General features: G+C 43.7%; 2 protein-coding genes across 4 annotated transcripts in view; one reads left to right on the forward strand and one right to left on the reverse strand.

The window, feature by feature from the left end:
- Positions 1-3,410: 3,410 nt before the first annotated feature.
- Positions 3,411-25,000, reverse strand: part of LOC143300396 (putative ATP-dependent RNA helicase DHX35) — a 141,991-nt gene continuing 120,401 nt past the window's right edge. Inside the window, exons 25-27 of one of the 2 annotated variants that reach the window (XM_076614028.1) lie at positions 9,943-10,119; positions 6,762-6,900; positions 3,411-3,716 (exon numbers count right to left, since the gene is read on the reverse strand). In XM_076614028.1, the coding sequence (XP_076470143.1) occupies positions 3,628-3,716; positions 6,762-6,900; positions 9,943-10,119 (405 nt within the window). In that variant the 3' untranslated portion in view covers positions 3,411-3,627. The remainder of the gene's footprint in view (positions 3,717-6,761; positions 6,901-9,942; positions 10,120-25,000) is intronic. The other variant, XM_076614029.1, reaches the window with a different exon arrangement.
- LOC143300562 (uncharacterized) overlaps positions 20,476-25,000 on the forward strand; it is an 11,455-nt gene continuing 6,930 nt past the window's right edge. The window contains exon 1 of one of the 2 annotated variants that reach the window (XM_076614320.1): positions 20,476-20,729. In XM_076614320.1, coding sequence (XP_076470435.1) covers positions 20,669-20,729 — 61 coding nt within the window. In that variant the 5' untranslated portion in view covers positions 20,476-20,668. The remainder of the gene's footprint in view (positions 20,730-25,000) is intronic. The other variant, XM_076614319.1, reaches the window with a different exon arrangement.

Consider the following 25,000-nt stretch of genomic DNA (forward strand, 5'->3'; position numbering starts at 1 on the left):
TGTCTGTGTGTGTGTGTGTAGGCTATGTATGCACATGTGTTGTGTGTGTGTGCGCGCGCGTGCGTGTGTGTGTGTGTGTGTGTGTGTGTGTGTGTGTGTGTGTGTGTGTGTGTGTGTGTGTGTGACAGAGGGACAGATAGAATCTTGCATGAACAAACTGATCTGATACCTAGAAATGAGAATACAGAAGTGACATCATGTGTGTGTGTGTGTGTGTGTGTGTGTGTGTGTGTGTGTGTGTGTGCGCGTGTGCGCGCGCGTGTGTGTCTCTGTGTGTGTGTGTCTGTGTGTGTGTGTCTGTGCACACACACACACAGTCTTGTTTATTTGTATATATTTGTGTATGTTAGTGAGTGTGTGGGGGCCGTGCATGTGCGCTCCCGTGTGTGTGTGTGTGTGTGTGTGTGTGTGTGTGTGTGTGTGTGTGTGTGTATTTGCTCGCCCGCATGTGTGTATATGTGCAATTGTGTGAGAGAACAAACAAGAATAATTAATATATCATACTCTTAGTCACTCACAGTCAGCCAGTCAGTCAGTCAGCCTGTCTCTCTCTCTCTCTCTCTCTCTCTCTCCCTCACACACACACTCTCTCTCTCTCTTTCTCTGTACGTCTCCAAGATCTGAAAGAAACAAAAGAATGGGAAGTACACCCAGAACACTTCAAACACATCTACAACAAAATCATTCCACATATACTGGGAAGACATTATCTGGAATGCCGAGATGGCAGAACTGATGCAGAAATGAAGCAAAAAAGAAATGGAAGAAAACAGCAAATCATATATCATATACACTGTACAAAACAGGTAACAGCATCATCAAATTGAACAATCAAACATTATGGCTGGCACAAGGTGGTAATTTTTAAAGTGGTTAGGCAACAGTGTTGTGTAATTGTATCAGGGGTTCAGTTCCACAGAGTGGCAATTACGTAAACCAAACTAGATTTAGATAAATCAATCATTTGGACTGGAAAATTGACTTTTGGGATGGTGCCTTGATGAATTAATAGAAAATTTATTTATCAATGTTGGTGGTGCATTTCTTGCAGTTATCTTGTACATTGCGATTCCATCGCTATGTTATAACCTACGGATTCGTGGGAGGATACTCGCTCGTTTATAGTCTGAGTCGAGAAGAGGAGTGTTGTCAGGAAGTACCAGCTTGAGCCCCCGTTTATGAGTATTCAGTGATGGCTTCGCACTGGTGGAGTCCCATAGTGTTGATACATAATCTACTGAGGACTGGATATGCCCTAAAAAAAAACAACCCCAAAAAGAACAAAAAACAAACAAACAAAAACAACAACAACCAACCAACCAAACAAAAAAACAACAAAAAACAAACAAACAAACAATTAACGTGGGTGGAAGTATGGAAGTAAAGTAAATGCTTGATTTTGGACAGCTGTTTGGTTTTCTGGGATTTTTTGTTGTTGTTTTGTATATGGAATCTATGTGAATATTCCAAGTGAGGTTATTGTCGTTATATGTCGATATATATATATATATATATATATATATATATATATATATATATAGAGAGAGAGAGAGAGAGAGAGAGAGAGAGAGAGAGAGAGAATGATAGCATAATTTCTTTATGATGGTTGTTGATAATAGTGCATAAACACAGACACACCTCTACACACACACAGACACACACAGACACAGACACACACACGTGCGCGCACGCACACACACACACACATACACGGCAGGCGCGCGCACACACACACACACACAGAGCACGCCACCACGTTCAAAGCCGACAGCCACAGAAAAGAGATTGAAATACGAGGACGTGTTGAGGGGATCTGTAAGACAGGTAATGTTAACTTAAGTAAGTTACAGGTCAGGTTATGTATTTACTCATTCCTATTAACAGACCAGCCTAAACATCCATCGTGTGTTCTTCAGTTCAACGTTTATCTACATACTGTGATTTTAGACGGAAAACAGTATTTAAAAAAAAAACCCACAACAACAAACAAGAGAGGCAAGGCCTTCAAGACTCACTTGTGGCAAATTAAGTCCCCTAGCATTAATTACAGAGTAATTTCCCTTTTTTACTATCTGCACCAAAAACGTTTGCAAAATAAATTAAACTTCCATGCTTTGCAAAAAAAGTTCCTGTTTGAACAAAAAATGATAATAATGACTGCTCTTGTTGTTGTGTCAGAATATCAGATCAAAGTGCCAAGTTTAGAGAATACAAAAAATATAAATATAACAGTAAATGCAGTTTGCATATAATTAGGCTTCATTTTTTATTTTTTTTGTGCCTATCCCAGAGGTGCAATATTGTCAGTTTAAACAAGATGACTGAAAAGAACTGAATTTTTCCTATTTTTATGCCTAATTTGGTGTCAGCTGACAAAGTATTTGTAGAGAAAATGTCAATGTTAAAGTTTACCACAGACACACACGTACACACACACACACACACACAGACAACCGAACACCGGGTTAAAACAAACAAACCAAAAAAAACCCAAAACAAAACAACAACCAGCCAACCAAACAACAACAACAACAACATAAAAACAACAGATGAAATATACGTACAAAGGAACGAGAACCTCACGACCAGCGCACGATAAACATATCCCCTCTCTCTCTCTCTCACACACACGCACGCACGCACACACACACGACCACAGACAACATCCGCATGCAGGCAAACACATACACGGATGCACATGGGCACAGACTGAAAAGACACACACACACACACACAAACACACACTCATAGAGTATTTCAGTGTACACATTTCCCCCCGCTCAGTGTTTCAACACCAAAATCAGACGCCTATGTCTGCTTCAGTGGCTGTGTTAAGTGCAGATCTTTCACTGACCAGAGAGAAAAGAGGTGGGAGTGTTAGTTGATATGTACGGCAAGTAGTGTTTTTCTAAGTGGATGCTATTCATCTACTATGCCAAGTGCACTCCACAAAATGGATTTTATTTATATTACGTACAGGTTTTTCTTCCTTCCTTCTTCTCATTCATTCTCTTCTTTCGGCCGGCCGCCATGCGTGTACATTTTAGTTATTCTCCTTCACTTTCATTTCTGTGTTTTCCCTCCTCGTTTTTCTGTTTTCTTTTCTTTTCTTTTTCTTTTTTAGTTTGTTGTTCTTTCCCTTCTTTTGTCAGTTTGTTTGTTTGTTTGTTTGGCTTTTTCGTGTGTGTGGGGGGGTTGTTTTTTTCATGTTGGGTATATCACGCAGTTTCAAGTCACGCAGAAATGTGTGCTGAGACTTCTTATTGAGCCTACCGACGGAAGCGAGAGAGATTGAAAGACAGACAGACAGACAGACAGACAGAGAGGAAGGCAGACAGACATATCTGTTCGACATAAAAACAACAACAACAACAAACAAACAAGCCTGTGCTGAATTCATTTGACCTCGTGCAGGTGTTGAGTTATTTTATTATATCTTTTAACCGAAACAATTGTCAAGATTTATTTCATTTTATCTTTTAACCGAAACAATTGTCAACGTTGCTGATCAGGCAGAGCTTGTTGTGCAAAATGACGTCGCGTGTTTGAAAATCGCTGACAGGCGCTGTGTAAGTATCCATATCATCCGTTCATTCATTCACTGACAAGAAAGGACCCTCGGACCACTCAGTAACCACTCCCGCCGTGAGGATGTCCACTATGACTTCCGCTGTGCTGGGACTGGTGCATGTCAATGAGATCTTCGACATCCTCCACTGAAAACCAAGACAGCAGAAGAAAGAAAAATCACAGGCAGCACTTGGTTGTTTTTTTTGTTTGTTTTGTTTTCTTTCCTTTCGCTCCTTTTCTTTGTTATTTTTTTCTTTGCTGTATCACACACACACACACACACACACACACACACACTCTCTCTCTCTCTCTCTCTCTCTATATATATATATATATTTTTTTTTTTCTTTTCTTTTTCTCATTATTTTTTCTGTCACATGTTTCTATCTCACTTCCTCCCTAACAACGCCCCCCCCCCTCTCTCTCTCTCGTCCACCCCCTCCTCTTCTCTCTCTTCCCTCTTCTCGCCTCCCTTCCCTCCCTCTTTCATCCTTTCATCTCTCCCCGCCTTTCTCTCACTTCCTCTTCTATTTCTCCCCCCCTCTCTCTCACTCCCCCTTGCTCCCCCCTTTCTCTCTCTCTCTCCTTTTGAAACCCCTCCCTCTTTCTCAGTCCCTCTCCCCTCTATCTTCCCCTTCTCTCCACCCCCCTCCATCCCTCACCTTCCCTTTCTCTCAATCCTTCTCACCCCCCCTCCCACCTGAACTCTCTCTCACTGCCCCCCTGTCTCTCCCCCTCTCTCTATCTCACGGTCCCCTCTCTCACTGCCCCCCTCTGCCCCTCTCTCAATCTCACTGTCCTCCATCTCTCTCACTGCCCCCCTCTCCCCCTCTCTCTATCTCACTGTCCCCCATCTCTCACTGCCTCCCCTCTCCCCCTCTCTCTATCTCACTGTCCCCCATCTCTCACTGCCTCCCCTCTCCCCCTCTCTCTATCTCACTGTCCCCCATCTCTCACTGCCTCCCCTCTCCACCTCTCTCTGTCTCACTGACTCCCTCTCTCACTGCCCCCACTCTCCACCTCTCTCTGTCTCACTGTCTCCCTCTCTCACTGCCCCCCCTCTCCACCTCTCTCTATCTCACTGTCCCCCTATCTCCCCCTTCTCTCTCCTCACTGCCCCCTCTCTCACTGCCCCTCTCACCCCCTTTTTCCTCACTGCCCCCCTCTCTCTCCTCACTGCCCCCCTCTCTCCCCCCTCTCTCTCCTCACTGTCCCACTCTCTCACTGCCCCCCTCTATCCCCTCTCTCTCTCCTCACTGCCCCCCTCTCTTACTGTCCCCCTCTCCCGCCCTCTCTCTCCTCACTGCCCCCTCTCTCACTACCCCCCTCTCTCCAAACTGCCCCCACTCTCTTACTGCCCCCCTCTCTCTCACTGCCCCCCTCTCTCTGCCCCCCTCTCTCCTCACTGCCCCCCTCTCTCTCACTGCCCCCCTCTCTCCTCACTGCCCCCCTCTCTCTCACTGCCCCCCTCTCTCCTCACTGCCCCCTCTCTCTTCACTGCCCCCCTCTCTCTCACTGCCCCCCTCTCTCCTCACTGCCCCCCCTCTCTCACTGCCCCCCCTCTCTCTCCCCTCTCTCTCTCACTGTCCACCTCTGCCCCCCTCTCTCCTCACTACCCCCTCTCTCTAACTGCTCCCCCTCGCTCCCCCCTCTCTCTCTCATTGCCCCCCTCTCTCCCCCCTCTCTCTCTCACTGTCCCCCTCTGCCCCCCTCTCTCCTCACTGCCCCACTCTCTCACTGCCCCCCTCTGTCCTCACTGCCCCCTCTCTCTAACTGCCCCCCCTCGCTCCCCCCTCTCTCTCTCACTGCCCCCCTCTCTCCCTCCTCTCTCTCTCTCACTGTCCCCCTCTCACTGTGGCCCCTCTCTCCCCACACCTCTCTCAATTCCCCCTCTCACTCACTGCCCCCCCCCTCTCTCTCTCACTGCCCCCCCTTCTCTCTCACTGCCCCCCTCTCTCCCCCTCTCTCTCTCACTGCCCCCCTCTCTCCCCCCTCTCTCTCTCACTGTTCCCCTCTCTCCCCCTTCTCCCTCTCTCACTGTCCCCCTCTCTCCCCCCCTCTCTCCATTCCCCCCTCTCTAAACTGCCCCCTCTCTCCCCCCTCTCTCTCACTGCCCCCCTCTCTCTCACTGCCCCCCTCACTGCCCCATTCTCTCTCACTGCCCCCCTCACTGCCCCCCTCTCTCTCACTGCCCCCCTCACTCTCACTGCCCCCCTCTCTCTCACTGTCTCCCTCTCTCTCACTGCCCCCCTCACTGCCCCCCTCTCTCTCACTGCCCCCCTCTCTCCCCCTCTCTCCCGTCACTGTCCCCCTCTCTCTGACTGTCCCCCTCTCTCTCACTGCCCCCCTCTATCCCCCCTCTCTCTCTCACTGCCCCCCTCACTCTCACTGCCCCCCTCTCTCTCACTGTCTCCCTCTCTCTCACTGCCCCCCTCACTGCCCCCCTCTCTCTCACTGCCCCCCTCTCTCCCCCTCTCTCCCGTCACTGTCCCCCTCTCTCTCACTGCCCCCCTCTATCCCCCCTCTCTCTATCACTGCCCCCCTCTCTCTCCCTCTTTCTCCTCACTGTCCCTCTCTCTCACTGTCCCCCTCTCTCTATGACTGCCCCCTCTCTCCCCTCCCTGCCCCCCTCTCTCTCCCTCTCTCTCCTCACTGTCCCCCTCTCTCACTGCCCCCTCTCTCCTCCTTCTCTCTATCACTGCCCCCCTCTCCCCCTCTCTATCTCACTGCCCCCCCTCTTTCCCCTTCTCTCTATCTCACTCTCCCCCTCTCTCTATCTCACTGCCCCCTCTCTCCCCTCTCGATCTCACTCTCCCCCTCTCTCTATCTCACTGCCCCCCTCTCTCCCTCCTCTCTCTCCTCACTGCCCCCCTCTCTTCCCCCTCTCTCTCCTCACTGCCACACTCTCTCACTGCCCGCCTCTCTCTCTCTCCCACTTCCCCTCTCTCTTACTGCGTCCCCCTCTCCCCCCCATCTCAGTGCTCCCCTCTCTCTTCTCTCTCCCCGTCTAACCCACTGCCCACCCTCTCTCTCCCCGCTCTCTATGTCACTGCTCCGCCCCCCCCCCCCCCTCCCCCTTCTCTCTCAACTCCTCCCTCCTCTCCCACTCCCTCTCCATCTCCCCGCGTCCCCCCCACCCGGCCACCACCCACTCCTCCCCCCCCTCTCTCTCTCTCTGTCAAGGAACATACAGTTAAACTGGATGCTGTAGATGTTTTTGTCCAGACAGCGGAAGTCAGCCAGTAGATCCTGGAACTTGACCCTCATGGTGTCCAGGTCTGAGCTGTGTACCCTTGAGTCACCGCGAGAAATCATGTGCTCGATGTAACGCTGCACAAAGAAATTTCCTTTAATGTCCTGTCACACATATCGGTGATTTGAAGACATTCATGTCGAGAGAATTAATGTATACATTTGAGCATTATGGTTTGGAAGACGTCACACATATCGGTGGTTGAAGACATTTTGCTGGGACAATTAATGTATATATTATTTGAACATTATGGTTTGGAAGACGTCACACATATCGGTGATTGAAGACATTCTTGTTCAGAGTATTAACGTATACCGGCATTTGAGCATTATGGTTTAGAAGACGTCACACATATCGGTGATTGAAGACATTCGTGTTAGGAGTATTAATGTGTATGCATTTGAGCATTATTGTTTAGAAGACGTTACACATATCGGTGATTTGAAGACATTCGTGTTACGAGTATTAATGTGTATACATTTGAGCATTATCGTTTAGAAGACGTTACACATATCGGTGATTTGAAGACATTCGTGTTACGAGTATTAATGTGTATACATTTGAGCATTATCGTTTAGAAGACGTCACACATATCGGTGATTGAAGACATTCTTGTTCAGAGTATTAACGTATACCGGCATTTGAGCATTATCGTTTAGAAGACGTCACACATATCGGTGATTTGAAGACATTCGTGTTAAGTGTATTAATGTATATTCATTTGAGCATTATCTTTCAGTAGAAAAAGAGGGGGAGGGGTGAATGGTGAGTTGGGGGGGGGGTAAATGAGGTGTGAAATTTGAATTAAATATCTAAATACAAATAAACAAAACTACTTAATAGACTTCGTAAAATAGACTTCGTAAAAGAGAAGCCGTTAATCTGACAAGCGAAACCTACTGATAATGAATAAAAAAAATATTAAAAAAATTAATGTCAAAAACATCAACGTTCTCAGTCACTTGTGATGACACACTTTCGAAGTACTGTGTTTCCTTTGTTTCTTTCTTTCTTTCAATCCGGCACATTTCGAGAAGGACGCTTTCATACCATTAACCCTTTCGCCACCAGTCAATTTACTATACAAAATTCCCTTGTGCTACAAACACAGAAAATATGGAGTCTAATAATAGCTGGGGATTCACCCTGTGATATGTAGAAAACATGGCCTATTCTTCCACCGAAAATAAACAGCAGTGGGTTCATGGATAACAGACCCATGTTCTGGTCACCCTTCATTGACATGGGTCCTCTACCTAGCTGCTGCATAAATGCGGTTAAAGTGAAAGGGTTAACCAATACATAGAAATGAAGCAGAAAGTGAAATGCTGTCATTCAAATATTTAAAACAACAAAAAAGCCCCACCAAAATGCAGTATGCTCCACCAGTTATAGGGTGCTCTATGAATGGTCAGCCCTCACCGACGGAGGCCTACGAGTGAGCTAAACCGATTTTTCAAAACATGAAACGAACCTAAAATGACCATGAACTCGAAACAGGATGGATACGTGGCGAAACAAAATAAAGCTAAAAAAAACAACAACAACAACACAAGAACATCAATAACAGATGGATCCTTCAAATTTAGAAGATGATAAACGACAATGATACTGGTTTCTATATGCTCATTAAGACTCCCCAAAAGAAGACCCCCCACCCCCTTCCCGCACCCTCCTCCACCACCACCATTCGTGGGAAGTGGGAACATTGTAAACAATTCTTCACTGACAATGTTGTGAAGAGCTTACATTCTTCTTTTCGTGTGCAGGGAAATTACGAGAGAAAAGAGCGAAAAGTATATTTTGAAAACATTTAAAATATATATATATTCCAATAATAAAATTAATGTAACAAAGTGTCCCCAATTTCTGGGAAATTCGAACCGTAGATGACATCCCTCAAACAGCAATTATTTTCCGCATTCCGCGGACTGCAAAACTTATGGCGACAATATGATTATTAATATTGTCGGGATCCATCATCATGATCATCACACATCATATCATGTCATATTATGTGATATTTAATTATCATATCAGTTCAATACGGAAATCAAGTCATGCACTCACAGGACTGACGCGTGTTTTTGCATTAAAAGCTCGAACCTGTTAACATACTGTCGCCATAGGTTCTGCATTTCTTTTCGCTGCTTTATCATATCCCTGTCTCTTGATCAATAGAGTTCAAAGTTGGCCCACCATCTGTTCATGACGTCCACTATGTTTCAAACCAAGCTGAAGGGGGGTCTGTCACTTTACGAAAGAAATACAGGTCACGACAGTCCCACAGAGACAGGCAATAGTCACAAACAGCATGCTGACCCATCAGTTCAGTTCAGCTGTTTAATATTGCAATGATACCGTCGCAATTCCCTTGTTCGCGGGTGTGACAAATGTTGGATTTTGATTGATCTGTCAATGAGCGGCTACATTATATGTGATTTTCTGACTGGTTGACCCGTCTCTTAGTCACTGGATGTGTCAAATGTGGTATTCTGATTGGCTGATATGTCAACAGTACCAAGGGTCCTATTAGTGATAATATCATAAGCAAAGCGAGATAGCCTGCTTCGCTTCTATCCAAGAAAACGTCGGTATTTTCTCTGCCCAGCTTCACGTGTTGTGTCGTTGTACTGGTGTCAGTGCAGTGTTAGATGGATTCCCTCCCATGACTTTTTTCCTGGGATGGGTTATCCCTGTCGGCCCCAAGTAGCCTGCGTCACGACGTTAACTCTCTCCATACGAACGGCGAAAGAGACGACGTTAACAGCGTTTCACCCCAGTTACCATCATCAAAATATTGCAAGCGGAAGGCTCTTATACTGAAGAGGTGAATGTTGACAAAGAATACCACAATTCTGACGACGGAAGCTAAAGGTTGGGTCATTCAGACACCCACTGGACATCCGAGGGGTCTGTGTAGAGGAGAAGAGAGGACTGGCCGTACTGAGTAAGTTAAATCCGACTTAAGTATCTATCTGGCGTCACTTCGTTGATTCCATCAAGATACCCTCTCCTCTCTCTCCTCCTCTCCTCTCTCTTCCTCGTCCTGTCCCTTCCTATCTATGTCTTCCCCAGCCCCCTCCCTCCACTCTCTCTCTCTCTCCCTCTCTTTCTACCTCAGTGGTGTGCATGTACTTGATGAGGAACTGATTTTCTTCTTCGCCGCTAGCCCGAACGTAGGCATAGTAGCAGCTGTCACCATGGATGGTAAGCAGCAAGTCCTGGTTGTCATGGTAGATGAATTCATAGCTGTTGTCAGTGTCCGTGAAATCATCTATTGCCGCCGAGAAGACCTGAACACAGAAAGCGATTCATGGCACAACAATGACAACAGTGACTAAACTACCATACCAAAAGAACAATGACAATGACGACGACGATGACGTCCCCTAGACGTCGTCACCGTCGTCATCATTATCACTGTTAACCTCGTCATTATTATCACTACCACAGATACTCACACAGTCTAAATGATTATTACAAATCTCGCGTTTATATATATATATATATATATATATGATTCTAAATATGGAGCGTGTATTGTATTCACTCTATATTGAAAAGCTATCTCAACCAGATCATGAATTTAGATACAGAGCAAGCACAAACAGTATAAGATGTTCTTAATGTGGACCCACAAACGTGTGTAGTAGGTAGGCCTATATCGAATGTAAAATTTAACACGATTAACCAGGACTTTCTCGGGGGGTGCGACGAGCCTGAGCACAGACATGGTAAGTGTGTGACAGTCCCAGCTGATTGGGAAGGGGTGAGGTGGGGAGCTGCAGTAATGTCCATGGGTGTTGGAGTGTTTGTAAGGACCATTGTGTCATGGACACAAAGCATGGCTGTGTTGGTTTGACGAACACTGTTCTGTCCGCGAACTTCCTTTGTCCGCGAGCTTCCTTTGTCCTTTCGCTTGAAAGTCACAACAAAATTTTATTATTATTTTTTTAAGAAGTGGAGCTTGACCTTCCAGTTGTTCGATAAAGGGAATGGGTGGGGCAGGGTAACATAGGGTGCAGAGATGGGAAAGGAGGGGAACTGCATGTTATGTAATGACAGGCTGATGTGGCAAGCACATTCTCTCTCTCTCTCTCTCTCTCTCTCTCTCTCTCTTAGAGCCGCTATTCATTGTGAATCAGTTCATACTTTTGCTTTGAAGAAATTCTTTGGCGTTGAGAGGTAAACTCCCAATGATTTAGTTTATGGAGAAACAAATCGGTACGCAATGTATTTAGTTGCTGCAGTTAAATGTATTCGTTATTGGTTAAGGTTATTAGAAATGGATGACAGCAGGTTACCTCGTAAAGCTTATAATATGCTGTTTGGTTTAGATACTAGAGGCAAATGATTTAGATACTAGAGGCAAAGTAAATTGGGTAACAAAAATACGCCACTGTTTATTTGAGTATGGGTTTTGTTTTGTTTGGTTAAGCCAAGGTGTTGGCAGCATTCAGTGATTTATTTGTGCTTTTCGCCAACGTTTGATCGATTGTGGATGGCAGAAATGGTCTGATCATATCCAAAATAGTGAAAGATTTTATTTTTATCGGAATTTCAGCAATGGCCCAGACTTGAAACCATACCTGATGTTAAATATGGATAGACATTTGAAATATATAACGACAAGATTCAGATTAGGTATTTCAGAGTTAACGGTTCATCATTATAGATGGAGAACATGTAATGGCAGTGATCTGATTTGTCCATTAGGCAAAGATTCGACAGAAAATGAAGTGCACTTCATTCTTTTTGTCCAGCATTGAGGAATATTCGAGAATCATTTATTAATCCTAAATATCATAGACAACCAAACAGGTTTAACTCTCTCCATACGAACGGCGAAAGAGACGACGTTAACAGCGTTTCACCCCAATTACCATCATCAAAATATTGCAAGCGGAAGGCTCTTATACTGAAGAGGTGAATGTTGACAAAGAATACTATAATTCTGACGACGGAAGCTAAAGGTTGGGTCATTCAGACACCCACTGGACATCCGAGGGGTGTGTGTAGAGGAGAAGAGAGGACTGGCCGTACTGAGTGAGTTAAATTGAACCCGTTAATGTTTTCAACCCCCTGTGAAATTGTTAGAAACCTTGCTTTGTATTTATAATTATAAAGCTTTCAAAGTCCGAGAAACCATTACGTCATGAGAACACCGTTTCGTAGCTGGGCTAGTTTTCATTTGGAACTGAGGTTATATCAAGTTTACTATGTATGTTGTATTATTTTTGTTGTTTTTGTTTTGTTTTGATTTTCATTGTATCATGTTCACATACCCCTTCATAAGGGGCCTTGGCATATATGAATAAACAATCTTGAATCACACACACACACACACACACACACACACACACACACTGATGGAATACGAAATATTTTTTTAAGATAATGTAAACCGTAATTTCCACAGCTTGAAAAACAACAATATTGTAATTGCTCCAAACATTTCTTTCTTTCTTTCTTTCTTTTTTTTTTTTTTTTTTTAATTTTAAACTGTCCTGTTTTCACGATTCAGTACAAGAACAGAGGTGGGTGGGAGGTAGATTTGACAAGATACGGCGATATTCAAGGTGTTTCATACGTTTCCCAGCAAATTGTGGCATCATTTTCTGAATCAACATACCACTCTGCAGTTAGGAAACTTTGTCGTGATCCCTTTCTTTGGAAATATGACCAATGCCCCTTCCACTCCACACCTTATTACACCGCTACCAGATTCCTTTTGTTGGTTTTTTTTCTATTAGCCCCACCCCATGTGTGTGTATGTGTGTGTGTGTGTGTGTGTGTGAGAGAGAGAGAGGTGATTTGAAGACACAGGATGGCCAAAGTGTTCGTAAAAAAAGCAAAAACAAAAACAAAAAACACCAAACAAAACAAACAAACAAAAAACAAAAAAACAAAAAACCGAAGGAATCCCAGTTCTTGACGACGAGGATATGCTGCACATTTCTCAGTCTCCACGCATTGCTTCGGCGACTCACCCTACCAGACTGGTTTTATACCCACTGCTGAAAGCCTTTCTTGACCTACTTTTCTTCTTTTTCTTTCTTTTTTTTCTGTTCATACAACAAAGAGACATGGACGTACAGATGTTCACACTTTCACAGACTAACCTACATATGTCATTACAGAATGGTCTAACCTGTACATACACTGTACGCACTTCTTGTACGGAGGCACACATGTCAAACATTCATACACACATACCCGGGCGGGCACACGCACATATAAATGCACACACATATTGTACACGCTGACACAGAGAAACACACACTAAGAGACATTCTCTCCTCCTCTATCGAAAACGTGTGCGCGCGAGCACACACACGCACACACACACACAAACACATACGCGCGCGCACACACACACACAAATACGCGCGCGCGCACGATTACACGTATGCATTCACAGAGCTTTGAGGGAGGGAGAGACAGAGAGAGAGAGAGAGACAAAGAGAGAGGGAGGCAGACAGAGACATAGAGACAAAGAAAGAGAAAGAGAGAGAGAGGGGGATGGGGAAGGGGGAGAAGAGAGAGAGATAAAGAGAGACAGAGACATAGAGAAAAAGAGACAGAGAGAGAAGACAGACAGACAGACAGACAGAGACATAGAGACAAATAGAGAGAGGCAGAGAGAGATAGAGAAAAGAAGACAGAGAGAGAGAGACAGAGAGAGACAGACAGACAAGACAGAGATAGAAACAGAGACAGACAGACAGAGAGAGAGAGAGAGAGAACAAGAACAAGAACAAAACTTTAATCTCCAGGCCTCCGGCCCCTAGAAAGGGGTCAAAAGTACACAATATGGTGATCACTCAGCCACAACAAAATGTAAAATACGTACTAACTTAACCTGTAGAACAAAAGTGCTTCTCGTGCATAGTAAATTAATTCTAACTTTCATCATTGTTGTCACAGAATTCCTGTCGTATCTTCAGGGCGAGAGAGAGAGAGAACATACGAACGAACGAAAATTTATTTTACGAGGGTAAAGGAGTAAGCACAAAGTACTCGTTTACATCCGGCCCTCTGGGCAAGAATAATAATTGAGAAAAAAAAGAAAGAAAAAAAGAAGCGAGAGAGAGAGAGAAAGACAGACAGACAGACAGACAGACAGAGACACAGAGAGAGAGAAACAGAGAGAGAGAGAGAGAGAGAATGAAGGAATGAATGAATCTTTATTTTCCAACGGTGAAGATATTAGCACTTTGGCCGACTTATACATCTGCCGTTGTTCTGAGACCCACAAACATGTACGCATATAAATGTAGTTATACTGAATAGTTAATACATGTATAATGTACGAGTATAACACAGCGTCAAACTGAGAGAGAGAGAGACAGACAGACAGACAGACAGACAGAGAGAGAGAGAGAGAGAGAGAGACAGAGAGAGACAGAGAGAGACAGAGAGACGTACCACGAAAGAAGCCAAAAGAAGCGCACACAGCATCGTTAAGCCGCTGTCCACCACTCCTAGAAGACCAACCTCAGCCAGACTACACACAGTGCCCACGAGAAACAGACCCAGGTTTAAAGTCCCCTCTGTCGTGCTTTATCACAGACAAGATCATCGTGATGGGCGGCGAACGTACTTTAGGTGGAGATCCTTGGGTCATCATGAACAGCTTACTTCACTGTAGGATCCCAAGGTGGTTTTTTCGTTGTTGTTCTTGTTGTTCTTTTTTTTTTTTTTCAAGTTTTTTGGCCTGATATTCTGAAGAAGAGATAAGAAAGAAATTGAGGGGAGCGGAGAGAGAGACAGACAGACAGAGAGAGAGAGAGAGAGAGAGAGAGAGAGACAGAGACAGAGACAGAGACAGAGACAGAGAGAGAGAGAGAGAGATGTTAATTAAATGACCGATATTTTCAAATGTCTTAAGAAAAAGGTTATCACTTCACTTCACAAGTGCAAAGACAAAAATAAGACAGAGAGAGAGAGAGAGAGAGAGAGAGAGAGAGAGAGAGAGAGAGAGAGAGAGAGAGAGAGAGAATGTTCTATGTCTGTCTGTGTTATGACCACAACAATTCCCTGTCTGTGTTATGACCACAACAATTTTCTATCTGTGTTATGACCACAGCAATTCTCTGTCTGTCTGTGTTATGACCACAACAATTCTCTGTCTGTGCTATGACCACAGCAATTCTCTGTCTGTGTTATGACCACAACAATTCTCTGTGTTATGACCACAGCAATTCTCTGTCTGTGTTATGACCACAGCAATTCTCTGTCTGTGTTATGACCACAGCAATTCTCTGTCTGTCTGTGTTATGACCACAACAATTCTCTGTGTTATGACCACAGCAATTCTCTGTGTTATGACCACAGCAATTCTCTGTCTGTGTTATGACCACAACAATTCTCTGTGTTATGACCACAACAATTCTCTGTGCTATGACCACAACAATCCTCTGTCTGTGTTATGACCACAGCAATTCTCTGTCTGTGTTATGACCACAGCAATTCTCTGTCTGTGTTATGACCACAGCAATAATCTGTCTGTGTTACGACCACAACAATTCTCTGTGTTATGACCACAGCAATTCTCTGTCTGTGTTATGACCACAGCAATTCTCTGTCTGTGTTATGACCACAACAATTCTCTGTGTTATGACCACAACAATTCTTTGTGTTATGACCACAACAATTCTCTGTGCTATGACCACAACAATTATCTGTCTGTGTTATGACCACAACAATTCTTTGTGTTATGACCACAACAATTCTCTGTGTTATGACCACAACAATTCTCTGTCTGTGTTATGACCACAGCAATTCTCTGTCTGTGTTATGACCACAACAATTCTCTGTGTTATGACCACAGCAATTCTCTGTCTGTGTTATGACCACAACAATTCTCTGTGTTATGACCACAGCAATTCTCTGTCTGTGTTATGACCACAGCAATTCTCTGTGTTATGACCACAGCAATTCTCTGTGTTATGACCACAGCAATTCTCTGTCTGTGTTATGACCACAACAATTCTGTCTGTGTTATGACCACAACAATTCTGTGTTTGTGGAGGTACCTGTCTGTATGTTCTTCAGTCTATAATGATTGTTCACACGGTGGTCTGTGATCATGTCAGGTCAGAGTTGTGTTGAACCTGATCACTGACCCCGCAGAAAGGTCAAGAATGCTCTGTGTGTGTGTGTGTGTGTGTGTGTGTGTGTGTGTGTGTGTGTGTGTGTGTGTGTGTGTGTGTGTGTGTGTGTGTGTGTGTGTGTGTGTGTGTGAGCTACTTTCTTTCTGTATCTTTGTCTACTTTCTGCTCTTGGTCGAATCATGTTGATGTCACTGTACAAAGTATTTTTTCCATGCTCCTATAATCAGCTTTCTTCATACGCAGATTTTTTTTCTCTCTCTCGAAAGTCTTCATTTATAAAAGACATAATTATAAGCTAGGATAATAAACGATAACAAAAGCTGAAATCATACTTTTTCCACATTTGGTACGAAAACTAAAAAACAACAACAAAAAACACACCAAAAAAACCCCTCATCATAAACAATCTCATATATACACGCCTCTGTTTGGACACACATTCCTTCCCTCCAATCTTTGTCATTTTTGTACAGCAAGTCTCACGTCGAAAAATACAGTTCATATTATAGGAACAGAATAAACATGATGCCTGACAACGTTCTGGTACGCGCACACACACACACACACACACACACACATATATATATATATATATATATATATATATATATAATAGCCGTGTCCGACTATGACCATCTGAACAGCAGAGGAGGCTTCAGCTGTCCCGACTATCTGGGCCAGAATTTAGTTGTTGTGGAGAGTGTCTTGCCCAAGTTACATCCCCACTCTCTCGGCCAAGAGGGTTTTAGGACAGTCGTGGATGGGATGGCCCCCAAAGGCCAACTAGCCCCCGTTGCTGCAGCACTAAGAGCCAATACAATCTTTTCTTCTAGTTTGAGAGTCATAGTCCTTCACAAAAGACTAAGCTGTAAAAGACTTCCCATTGCAGTGGAGAAACCATTGATCATACAGCTCTCACTTTGCTGTTGGTCCAACTGTAAGCTTATGCCGATCTGTGATATAAACTGAGCATTAGTATGACCGGCCTTCATATATATATATATATATATATATGCACATACACATATATGTATATGTATGTATATATAAATATATATATAATTACTTCATCTGATATTAGCTGGCTTGTTAATCTGGGCTGCTGTTCAGGGCGAGTTTTCTGTCGCTATACCAGTCATTCTTCTCTTTGCCTGTTCTCTATGAAGCAACATTGTTATGTTTTCTTCTTCTTTTTTTTTTTTTTTACAGTGTAGTTTCCTTGTGAACTCCTGCCGCGGTAATCAAGCATACAATCCTAAACGCCCATGGTAACATGCGGTCAAAATTACCCAGAAGAGCGCTCGAAAGTCTAACCGTACTTCATCTCCAACATACATCAGATTTCTCCCGCTCCACCCCCTCCACACACACACACACACACACACACACACACACACACTTCCCTTACATCACTTCTCGGCCTGCCCTCCCAGTTAGCTTACGTTAATGTCTATAATTTGTCACGAACAAGATAGGCCGTGACCGACAACATGATTGGTGTGGATTAACTCTAAACGCCCGGTGGCGCATTGGCATTTCCAACCGGACCATTATGCTTGGTTCTGGAGAGAACGTACCCCTACAGCCTCCCCTCCCGAGCACAACATTCTTGATGAGTTACCAGTTCACTGATTTGCATTGCATATTGCAATGAGAGAGAGAGAGAGAGAGAGAGAGAGAGAGAGAGAGAGAGAGAGAGAGAGAGAAGCTGTACTCAAGCGAAAATTTGCTGTATTTTAATCAAAGACATGAAAAGACTACTGTTGTTTTCATGTTTTATATATATATATATATATATATATATATATATATAGAGAGAGAGAGAGAGAGAGAGAGAGAGAGAGAGAGAGACAGACAGACAGACAGACAGACCGACCGACAGAGACAGAGAAAGACAGATACAGACAGACGGACAGACAGACAGTGACATAGGCATAGACAGACAGACAGTCAGAGAGTGAGAGACAAAGAGATTATGAAGACAGACTCAGCACAAAAAGACATGTTACACACATCAACTCTCATGGCAAAGATGACCAAAAAAAAAAAAAAAAAGCAATAAGAAATCCAGGTTATGACAAAAGAAAACATGCATGCAATTAGTAAAACATTCACAGAGTGCAGCCACACACGCACAACCATGCATATGCATCGATGACAATCAAACACATACATACATACATACATACTGTATATATAGATAAAATAAAAATGACATATACAAACATACATACATGCATACATACATAGTGAATATATACATGCATAAATACATTGCATTCAAACATACGTGTACACAAACAAATGTATTGTTAGCAAGCTTTCAGTTTCAGTTTATCAGGGAAGCATTACTGCGTTCTGACAAACGCATATGCGCTACACCACATCTACTAGACAGATATGGCTTACCAGCAGCATACTCCAACGCGCTTTGTTAGGCCTTGGGTGCTTGCATATATGTTTGTGTAACTATGAGAGTGGGTTTTGTTTCTTTGTTTGTTTGCTTTGGGTTGTTTTTTTGTTTGTTTGTTTGTTTGTTTTTTACATGATTTTGTCAGGGGACAACACTCTCGTTGCCGTGTGTTCTTTTTCAGTGCGCCAAGTGCGTCCTGTACACGGAACCTCGGTTTATCGTCTCATCCGAATGACAAGACGCTCAGTTTGATTTTCCTTCCAGTCAAAGTAAGGAGAAAGAGCGAGAGGGGGATTCGAACCCAGACCCTCACGGACTCTCTATACTGGCAGATGAACGTCTTAACCATTCTGCCACCGTCCTCCTTGTTAGCCAACTTCTTCTTCTTCTTCTTCGTTCGTGGGCTGCAACTCCCACGTTCACTCGTATGTACACGAGTGGGCTTTTACGTGTATGACCGTTTTTTTAAATATTTTTTTTACCCCGCCATGTAGGCAGCCATATTCCGTTTCCGGGGGTGTGCATGCTGGGTATGTTCTTGTTTCCATAACCCACCGAACGCTGACATGGATTACAGGATCTTTAACGTGAGTAGTTGATCTTCTGATTGCGTATACACACGAAGGGGGTTCAGGCACTAGCAGGTCTGCACATATGTTGACCTGGGAGATAGGAAAAATCTCCACCCTTTACCCACCAGGCGTCGTCACCGAGATTCGAACCCGGGACCCTCAGATTGAGAGTCCAACGCTTTACCACTCGGCTATTGCGCCCGTCAACAAGCGACCAGTGTGCGCTCACCATGGTACATGACATTCAACTGTGACAGTTAGATGTCATTGAGGAGAGAGAGAGAGAGAGAGAGAGAGAGAGAGAGAGAGAGAGAGAGAGAGAGAGAGAGAGAGAGAGTAGAATAGAATAAATTTAATTGTCTGAGGGTGATACATAAACAAAATAATGCTTTTTTTCATGCAGCCCCCGAAGGGGAAACAATAACATCAACAAAGGGGGAATCATTATATCAGTACAGCATGCGTATTATAGTCATGGATTCATGAATGGTAATTTGACATTGACAACACTAAATAGAGGAGAATAAGAGGTGAGAGATAAAAGGGGACAGATAGAGAGAGAGAGAGAAAGAGACAGAGAGAGTACCAAAAAATGAACATAGGTCAAGGTAATGATCAATCAAAGAATAAAATGAACATGCACATGTTACAAAGAGCAGTAATAGAAATAAAGCCATTTAAATAGTTCTGGGAGCAAAAAAAACAACCAAAAACAACAAAAACAAAAACATAAAACAAAAAAAAAACCAAAAAAAAACCCCAAAACAAAAAAACAACAACAAAAAACAAACAAACAACCCCCCCCCCCACCGCCCCCCCCAAAAAAAAAAAAACAGTAAAAAAGAAAGAAAAGAAACAGTAACATAAACAAAGGGGGGGGGAATCATCATATCAGTACAGCATGTCTCAGAGAGACAGACAGACAGACAGACAGAGAATGGCAGTGCCTCGTCAGCTGGTGTGGAAGCAAAGGAATTACTGCTGCTTTGAACATGGGGGGCGGGGGTTGGGCTATCAGAATAAAAGGGAAGGGAGAGAGGTGGGCAGGGAGAGAGAGAGAGTAAGGGAGGAGACGCTTTGACGCTTTGATATTTTATTGTCATTACCTGCATAGGTCTATTGACAAGGGGGTGATAGGGTTAATTCTTATATCACCACGAGTACCATACCACACTCTGCTTAATCCAAAAAAACAAAACCCAACAAAAAACAAAACATGCAAACAAAGAAAAACAAAACAGCTTTTATCGAAATACAACATCCTTACAATAGGGAAGCAACGAACATTAAAAAAGAAACAAAAACAAAAACAAAAAAAGACAAAAACACCATTACTCGACCATCCATTCTATTAACGATACTGTTCAATGTCTACCTTATTATTTGGCTTGAGTAAGGGAGGAGAGAGACAGAGAGAGAGAGAGAGAGAGGGGCGGGGTGTGTGTGTGTGTGTGTGTGTGTGTGGGGGGGGTGACTAAGAGACAGGCGTAATGAGCAGTTTGGTAAGTACGCGGAAATTGTTCCCTCTGGCAGCGAGTTGCTCCAATTGTTCCTCCAACACAACCAGCCTTCAGTGCATCGGGTCCAGCCACAGGCTAGGGAATACACACTGCTGTAGTTGTCCGCAGTTTTCCCTCCTTTGTTACACCCCCTCAGACCTTTAATCTTTGCACTTTTCGTCAACCTGTGAGCTGTGAACTTGTGTTTCGTCGCTTTCGTCGTCGTCGTTGTCGTTGTCATCATGGTGCGCCAGTGGCCAGTGGTCGCGGGAATCGTTCTGCTGCTGTTTGTTCAAGAGACAGGTTCGAGTCTGGCTGTGTTCTGTTACGTTATGACTTATGCAGTTAAGAAGTGTGTGTGTGTGTGTGTGTGTGTGTGTGTGTGTGTGTGTGTGTGTGTGTGTGTTTTCTTTTTTCTTTCTTTTTTTTTGTTTTTTTTTCTTTTCTGCATTTTGTCATATTGTATGACAGCAAAACCGATGAAAAACAGTTATAGGTTTACACAATTTGTGAGCAAAGCCTGGGCAAGTAATGTTCTTCTTTCATGGTTTGTTGTTGTTTGTTTGTGTGATGTACATTTTCGGTCCTGAAATGGCTTCGATCTTTTTTCAGTTCGACAGCATTTAGCTCTCTCTCTTTCTGTGTACTGTTCAAACCTTGGAGACGAACGACTGAAAAAAAGGCAGATTACCCCCACCCCCCACCCCTGTCACATGTACTTTTAAGCTAATGACAAAGTGCCAAAGTGTCGCAAATCTCTTATTAGTTTGTGTTGTTTCAATTCTGTTGTTGTTTTTTTCCCCCTTTCTGTTCCATTTCATCTATTTAGCACCATTTTGTTTTGATTAGTACCTACTATGTCACCAGAGCTTTTCAGCTAATGACATTAAACATTTCAGTGTTCAGTGTTTTCTCTCTCTCTCTCTGTGTGTGTGTGTGTGTGTGTGCGTGTGTGTGTGTGTGTGTGTGTGTGTGTGTGTGTGTGTGTGTGTGTGTGTGTGTGTGTGTGTGTGTGTGTGTGTGTTGTCCACACACATTTTTTTTCTTTCTCTCCACATGTATGCGCTATTCTAAGAAGTGTACGATGTATACAGTTCATCCAATATTTGAAATGGATATGATGTTATATGTTTTTTTTCTCTCTCTCCTTTGTTGCTGTTGTTGTACCTTTATTTTCCTCGTGGCCTTTTTTTTCAATTCAATTCAATTCAAAATACTTTATTATCTGCTTCAACCAAAACCAGAAAATTTTCTTTAGGCTCACTTAAAATAAAATGCCCGTCAGCAAAAATCAAAGGAAAAAAGTACTGACACACCCTTCACTTATCACCATGCACACATCAATTACTATGTAAAAAGAAAAACATGTGGGTAAGATACTATTACATTATGATTCAGAGTGTAACAACTGTGTGTGTGTTGCGTGTGTGCCCGCGCGTGCGCATGCATCGTTTTGTGCGTGCGCAAGCGTGTGTGTGCCTGCGTGTCGAGCGATGTGCGCGCGCGCGCGTATGTGTGCGTTTCAATCATTATAAAAAGGATAATATTCAGTAAGATAATAATAACATTTAAAAAGGCAAATGCTCATCAGATACAACCGAAAAACGAATGAGCAACTGGCACACCCTTCCTTGATCTCTTTTTTTTTTTCTTTTGAGGGCTGGATGAAAAACAAACGATCCTTTGCTTACTCCATTCACACACACACGCACACACACACACACACACACTTCATCTCAAGCACGATTATATGGAAGAACGATATCTCCATTACTCTCAGAAATACAATCCATTCGTTCATTCATTTCATTATCTCTGTCTCTCTTTCCCCCGTCAAATACTGTCCACTGGGGTCATGGTCATTTGGAGACCTGTTGACCCACAACAGAACAAACCTTGGGGACCACTGACCAGCAGAAGCGGTGTTGAGATGGTGGTCAGCACAACGCTTTGAAAAAAAAAATTCTTATCTATCTGGCCACACGTGTAACGCTAAAGGGCGTGGCTCTGTATGTCATTGTCCAGTAAATGATCGACACTCTGTGTGTGTGTGTGTGTGTGTGTGTGTGTGTGTGTGTGTGTTGTGTGTGTGTGTGTGTGTGTGTGCGTGTGTGTGTTTTTAAGTGTGTGTGTGTATGTGTGTGTGCGCGCGCGCCCGTGTGTGTGTGTGTGTGTGTGTGTGTGTGTGTGTGTGTGTGTGTGTGTGTGTGTGTGGTGCATGTGCGGGTGCGTGTGTGTGGACATGTGTGTGTATTCAAGGCTGCATTCTGCTTTTATGGTTGTGAACCTTAATGACCTCCAGTCTGTAATATTCATTGTGTTAATGAAATTTCACGTCTTTGAACAACGTGGAACCCTCTCCCCCCCATTGCCTATTCATACGACCTGTATTCTTACAGTACACAAACAGATCTATGTGCCTGTACTCAAGGACTGGCCAGTGTGCTGGGTTATGCTGCTGTCAGACATCTGTCTAGCAGATGTGGAGTAGCTTGCATGGATTTCGATCTATGTGCGTGTACTCAAGGACTGTCTAGCGGGAAGGGTTATGCTGCTGTCAGACATCTGTCTAGCAGATGTGGTGTAGCTTGCATGGATTTCGATCTATGTGCGTGTACTCAAGGACTGTCTAGCGGGAAGGGTTATGCTGCTGTCAGGCATCTGTCTAGCAGATTGGTATTTGTATTTCTTTTTATCACAACAGATTTCTCTGTGTGAAATTCGGGCTGCTCTCCATAGGGAGAGCGCGTCACTATACTACAGCACCAGCCAATTTTTTTTTTTTTTTTTTTTTTTCCTGCGTGCAGTTTTATTTGTTTCTCCTATCGAAGTGGATTTTTCTACAGAATTTTGCCAGGAACAACCCTTTTGTTGCCGTGGGTTCTTTTACGTGCGCTAAGTGCGTGCTAGAACATGGGACATCGGTTTATCGTCTCATCCGAATGACTAGCGTCCAAAACCACCACTCAAGGTCTAGTGGAGGGGGAGAAAATATCGGCGGCTGAGCCGTGATTCGAACCAGCGCGCTCAGATTCTCTCGCTTCCTAGGCGGACGCGTTACCTCTAGGCTATCACTCCATAGATGTGGTCAAGCGTATATATGAACTTGTCCGAACGCGTTGACGCTTCCGTGAGAAACTGAAACATATAGCAGCAGCAAAACGTGGTCACACCCGGTTTGGAACCAACTGTCCACATGCCTTTGAGCAGTACAACTCGAGATTTTTTTTTTTTTTTTTTTTTTTAACCACTGAGGGATTGAGCATTTCCTCTTCGACATCATTCAATTAAATAAGCCAGACAAACAATGTTGACAAGTTCTCTTGCCCATGTGATGGCCGCTTTGAACCGTTACTGTCGTTAATTAAACAAGCAACACTCAATATGAAGTGTACCAACAGCGCGCATGACCAGTGTTCGGGAAAACCCATGTTTGACGTGTCCTTGCTGAAAAAGGTCTGTGCGATGGTTGTCCTCACTCCACCCACGTGTGAATGAATAATTATGTACATGGCTTCAGTCGGAGAAGGTTAATTAAAACAGCGTTAGGAGAAGGTTAATTAAAACAGCGTTAGGAGAAGGTTAATTAAAACAGCGTTAAGAGAGGACTGGGCCCCGTCTTCCCCACGCCCAGCACAGTAAATACGAATCCACTGCCCTCACAGCCATCAAAGGCTACGGGACCTTTAACCCTTTCACTGCCAAACTCGCATTTATGCATCAGCTAGGTAGGGGACCCATGTCACTGAAGGGTGAACAGATCACGGGTCTGTTATCCATGAACCTGCCGCTCTTTATGTTCGGTGGTAGGATAGGCCATATTTTCCACACATCACAGGGGGAATCCCCAGCTATTCTTAGACACCATATTTTCTGTCTTTATAGCACAAGGGGATTTTGCACTCTATAAACTGACTGGCAATGGAAGGGTTAAAGCCTCATATATATATATATATATATATATATATATATATATATATACACCTCCCCTCTGAACATTTTTGTGTGTGTGCTCTGCTGTCTTATCGTCCACGTCACCTTCACTGGCATAACCCACAAGCCGCTCATCCCTCCGCCCTCCCCCCCCCCCCCTCCCCCCCACCGAAATGTTACTGTTCAGGCACATTGTGAACAATAACTTGTAAACATGTCCGCCACATTGTGAACGATAACTTGTAAACATGTCTGCCACATTGTGAACGATAACTTGTAAACATGTCTACAACATTGTGAACGATAACTTGTAAACATGTCTGCCACATTGCAAACAATAACTTGTAAACATGCCTGCCACATTTTGAACAATAACTCGTAAACATGTCTGCCACATTGTGAACGATAACTTGTAAATATGTAGAATGTGAACAATAACTTGTGAACATGTCTGCCACATTGTGAACATTAACTTGTAAACATGTCCGCCACATTTTGAACAATAACTCGTAAACATGTCTGCCACATTGTGAACGATAACTTGTAAACATGTAGAATGTGAACAATAACTTGTGAACATGTCTGCCACATTGTGAACATTAACTTGTAAACATGTCTGCCACATTGTGAACTATAACTTG

The sequence above is a fragment of the Babylonia areolata genome, chromosome 26, assembly GCF_041734735.1.
Source record: "Babylonia areolata isolate BAREFJ2019XMU chromosome 26, ASM4173473v1, whole genome shotgun sequence".
Taxonomy (NCBI): domain Eukaryota; kingdom Metazoa; phylum Mollusca; class Gastropoda; order Neogastropoda; family Buccinidae; genus Babylonia; species Babylonia areolata.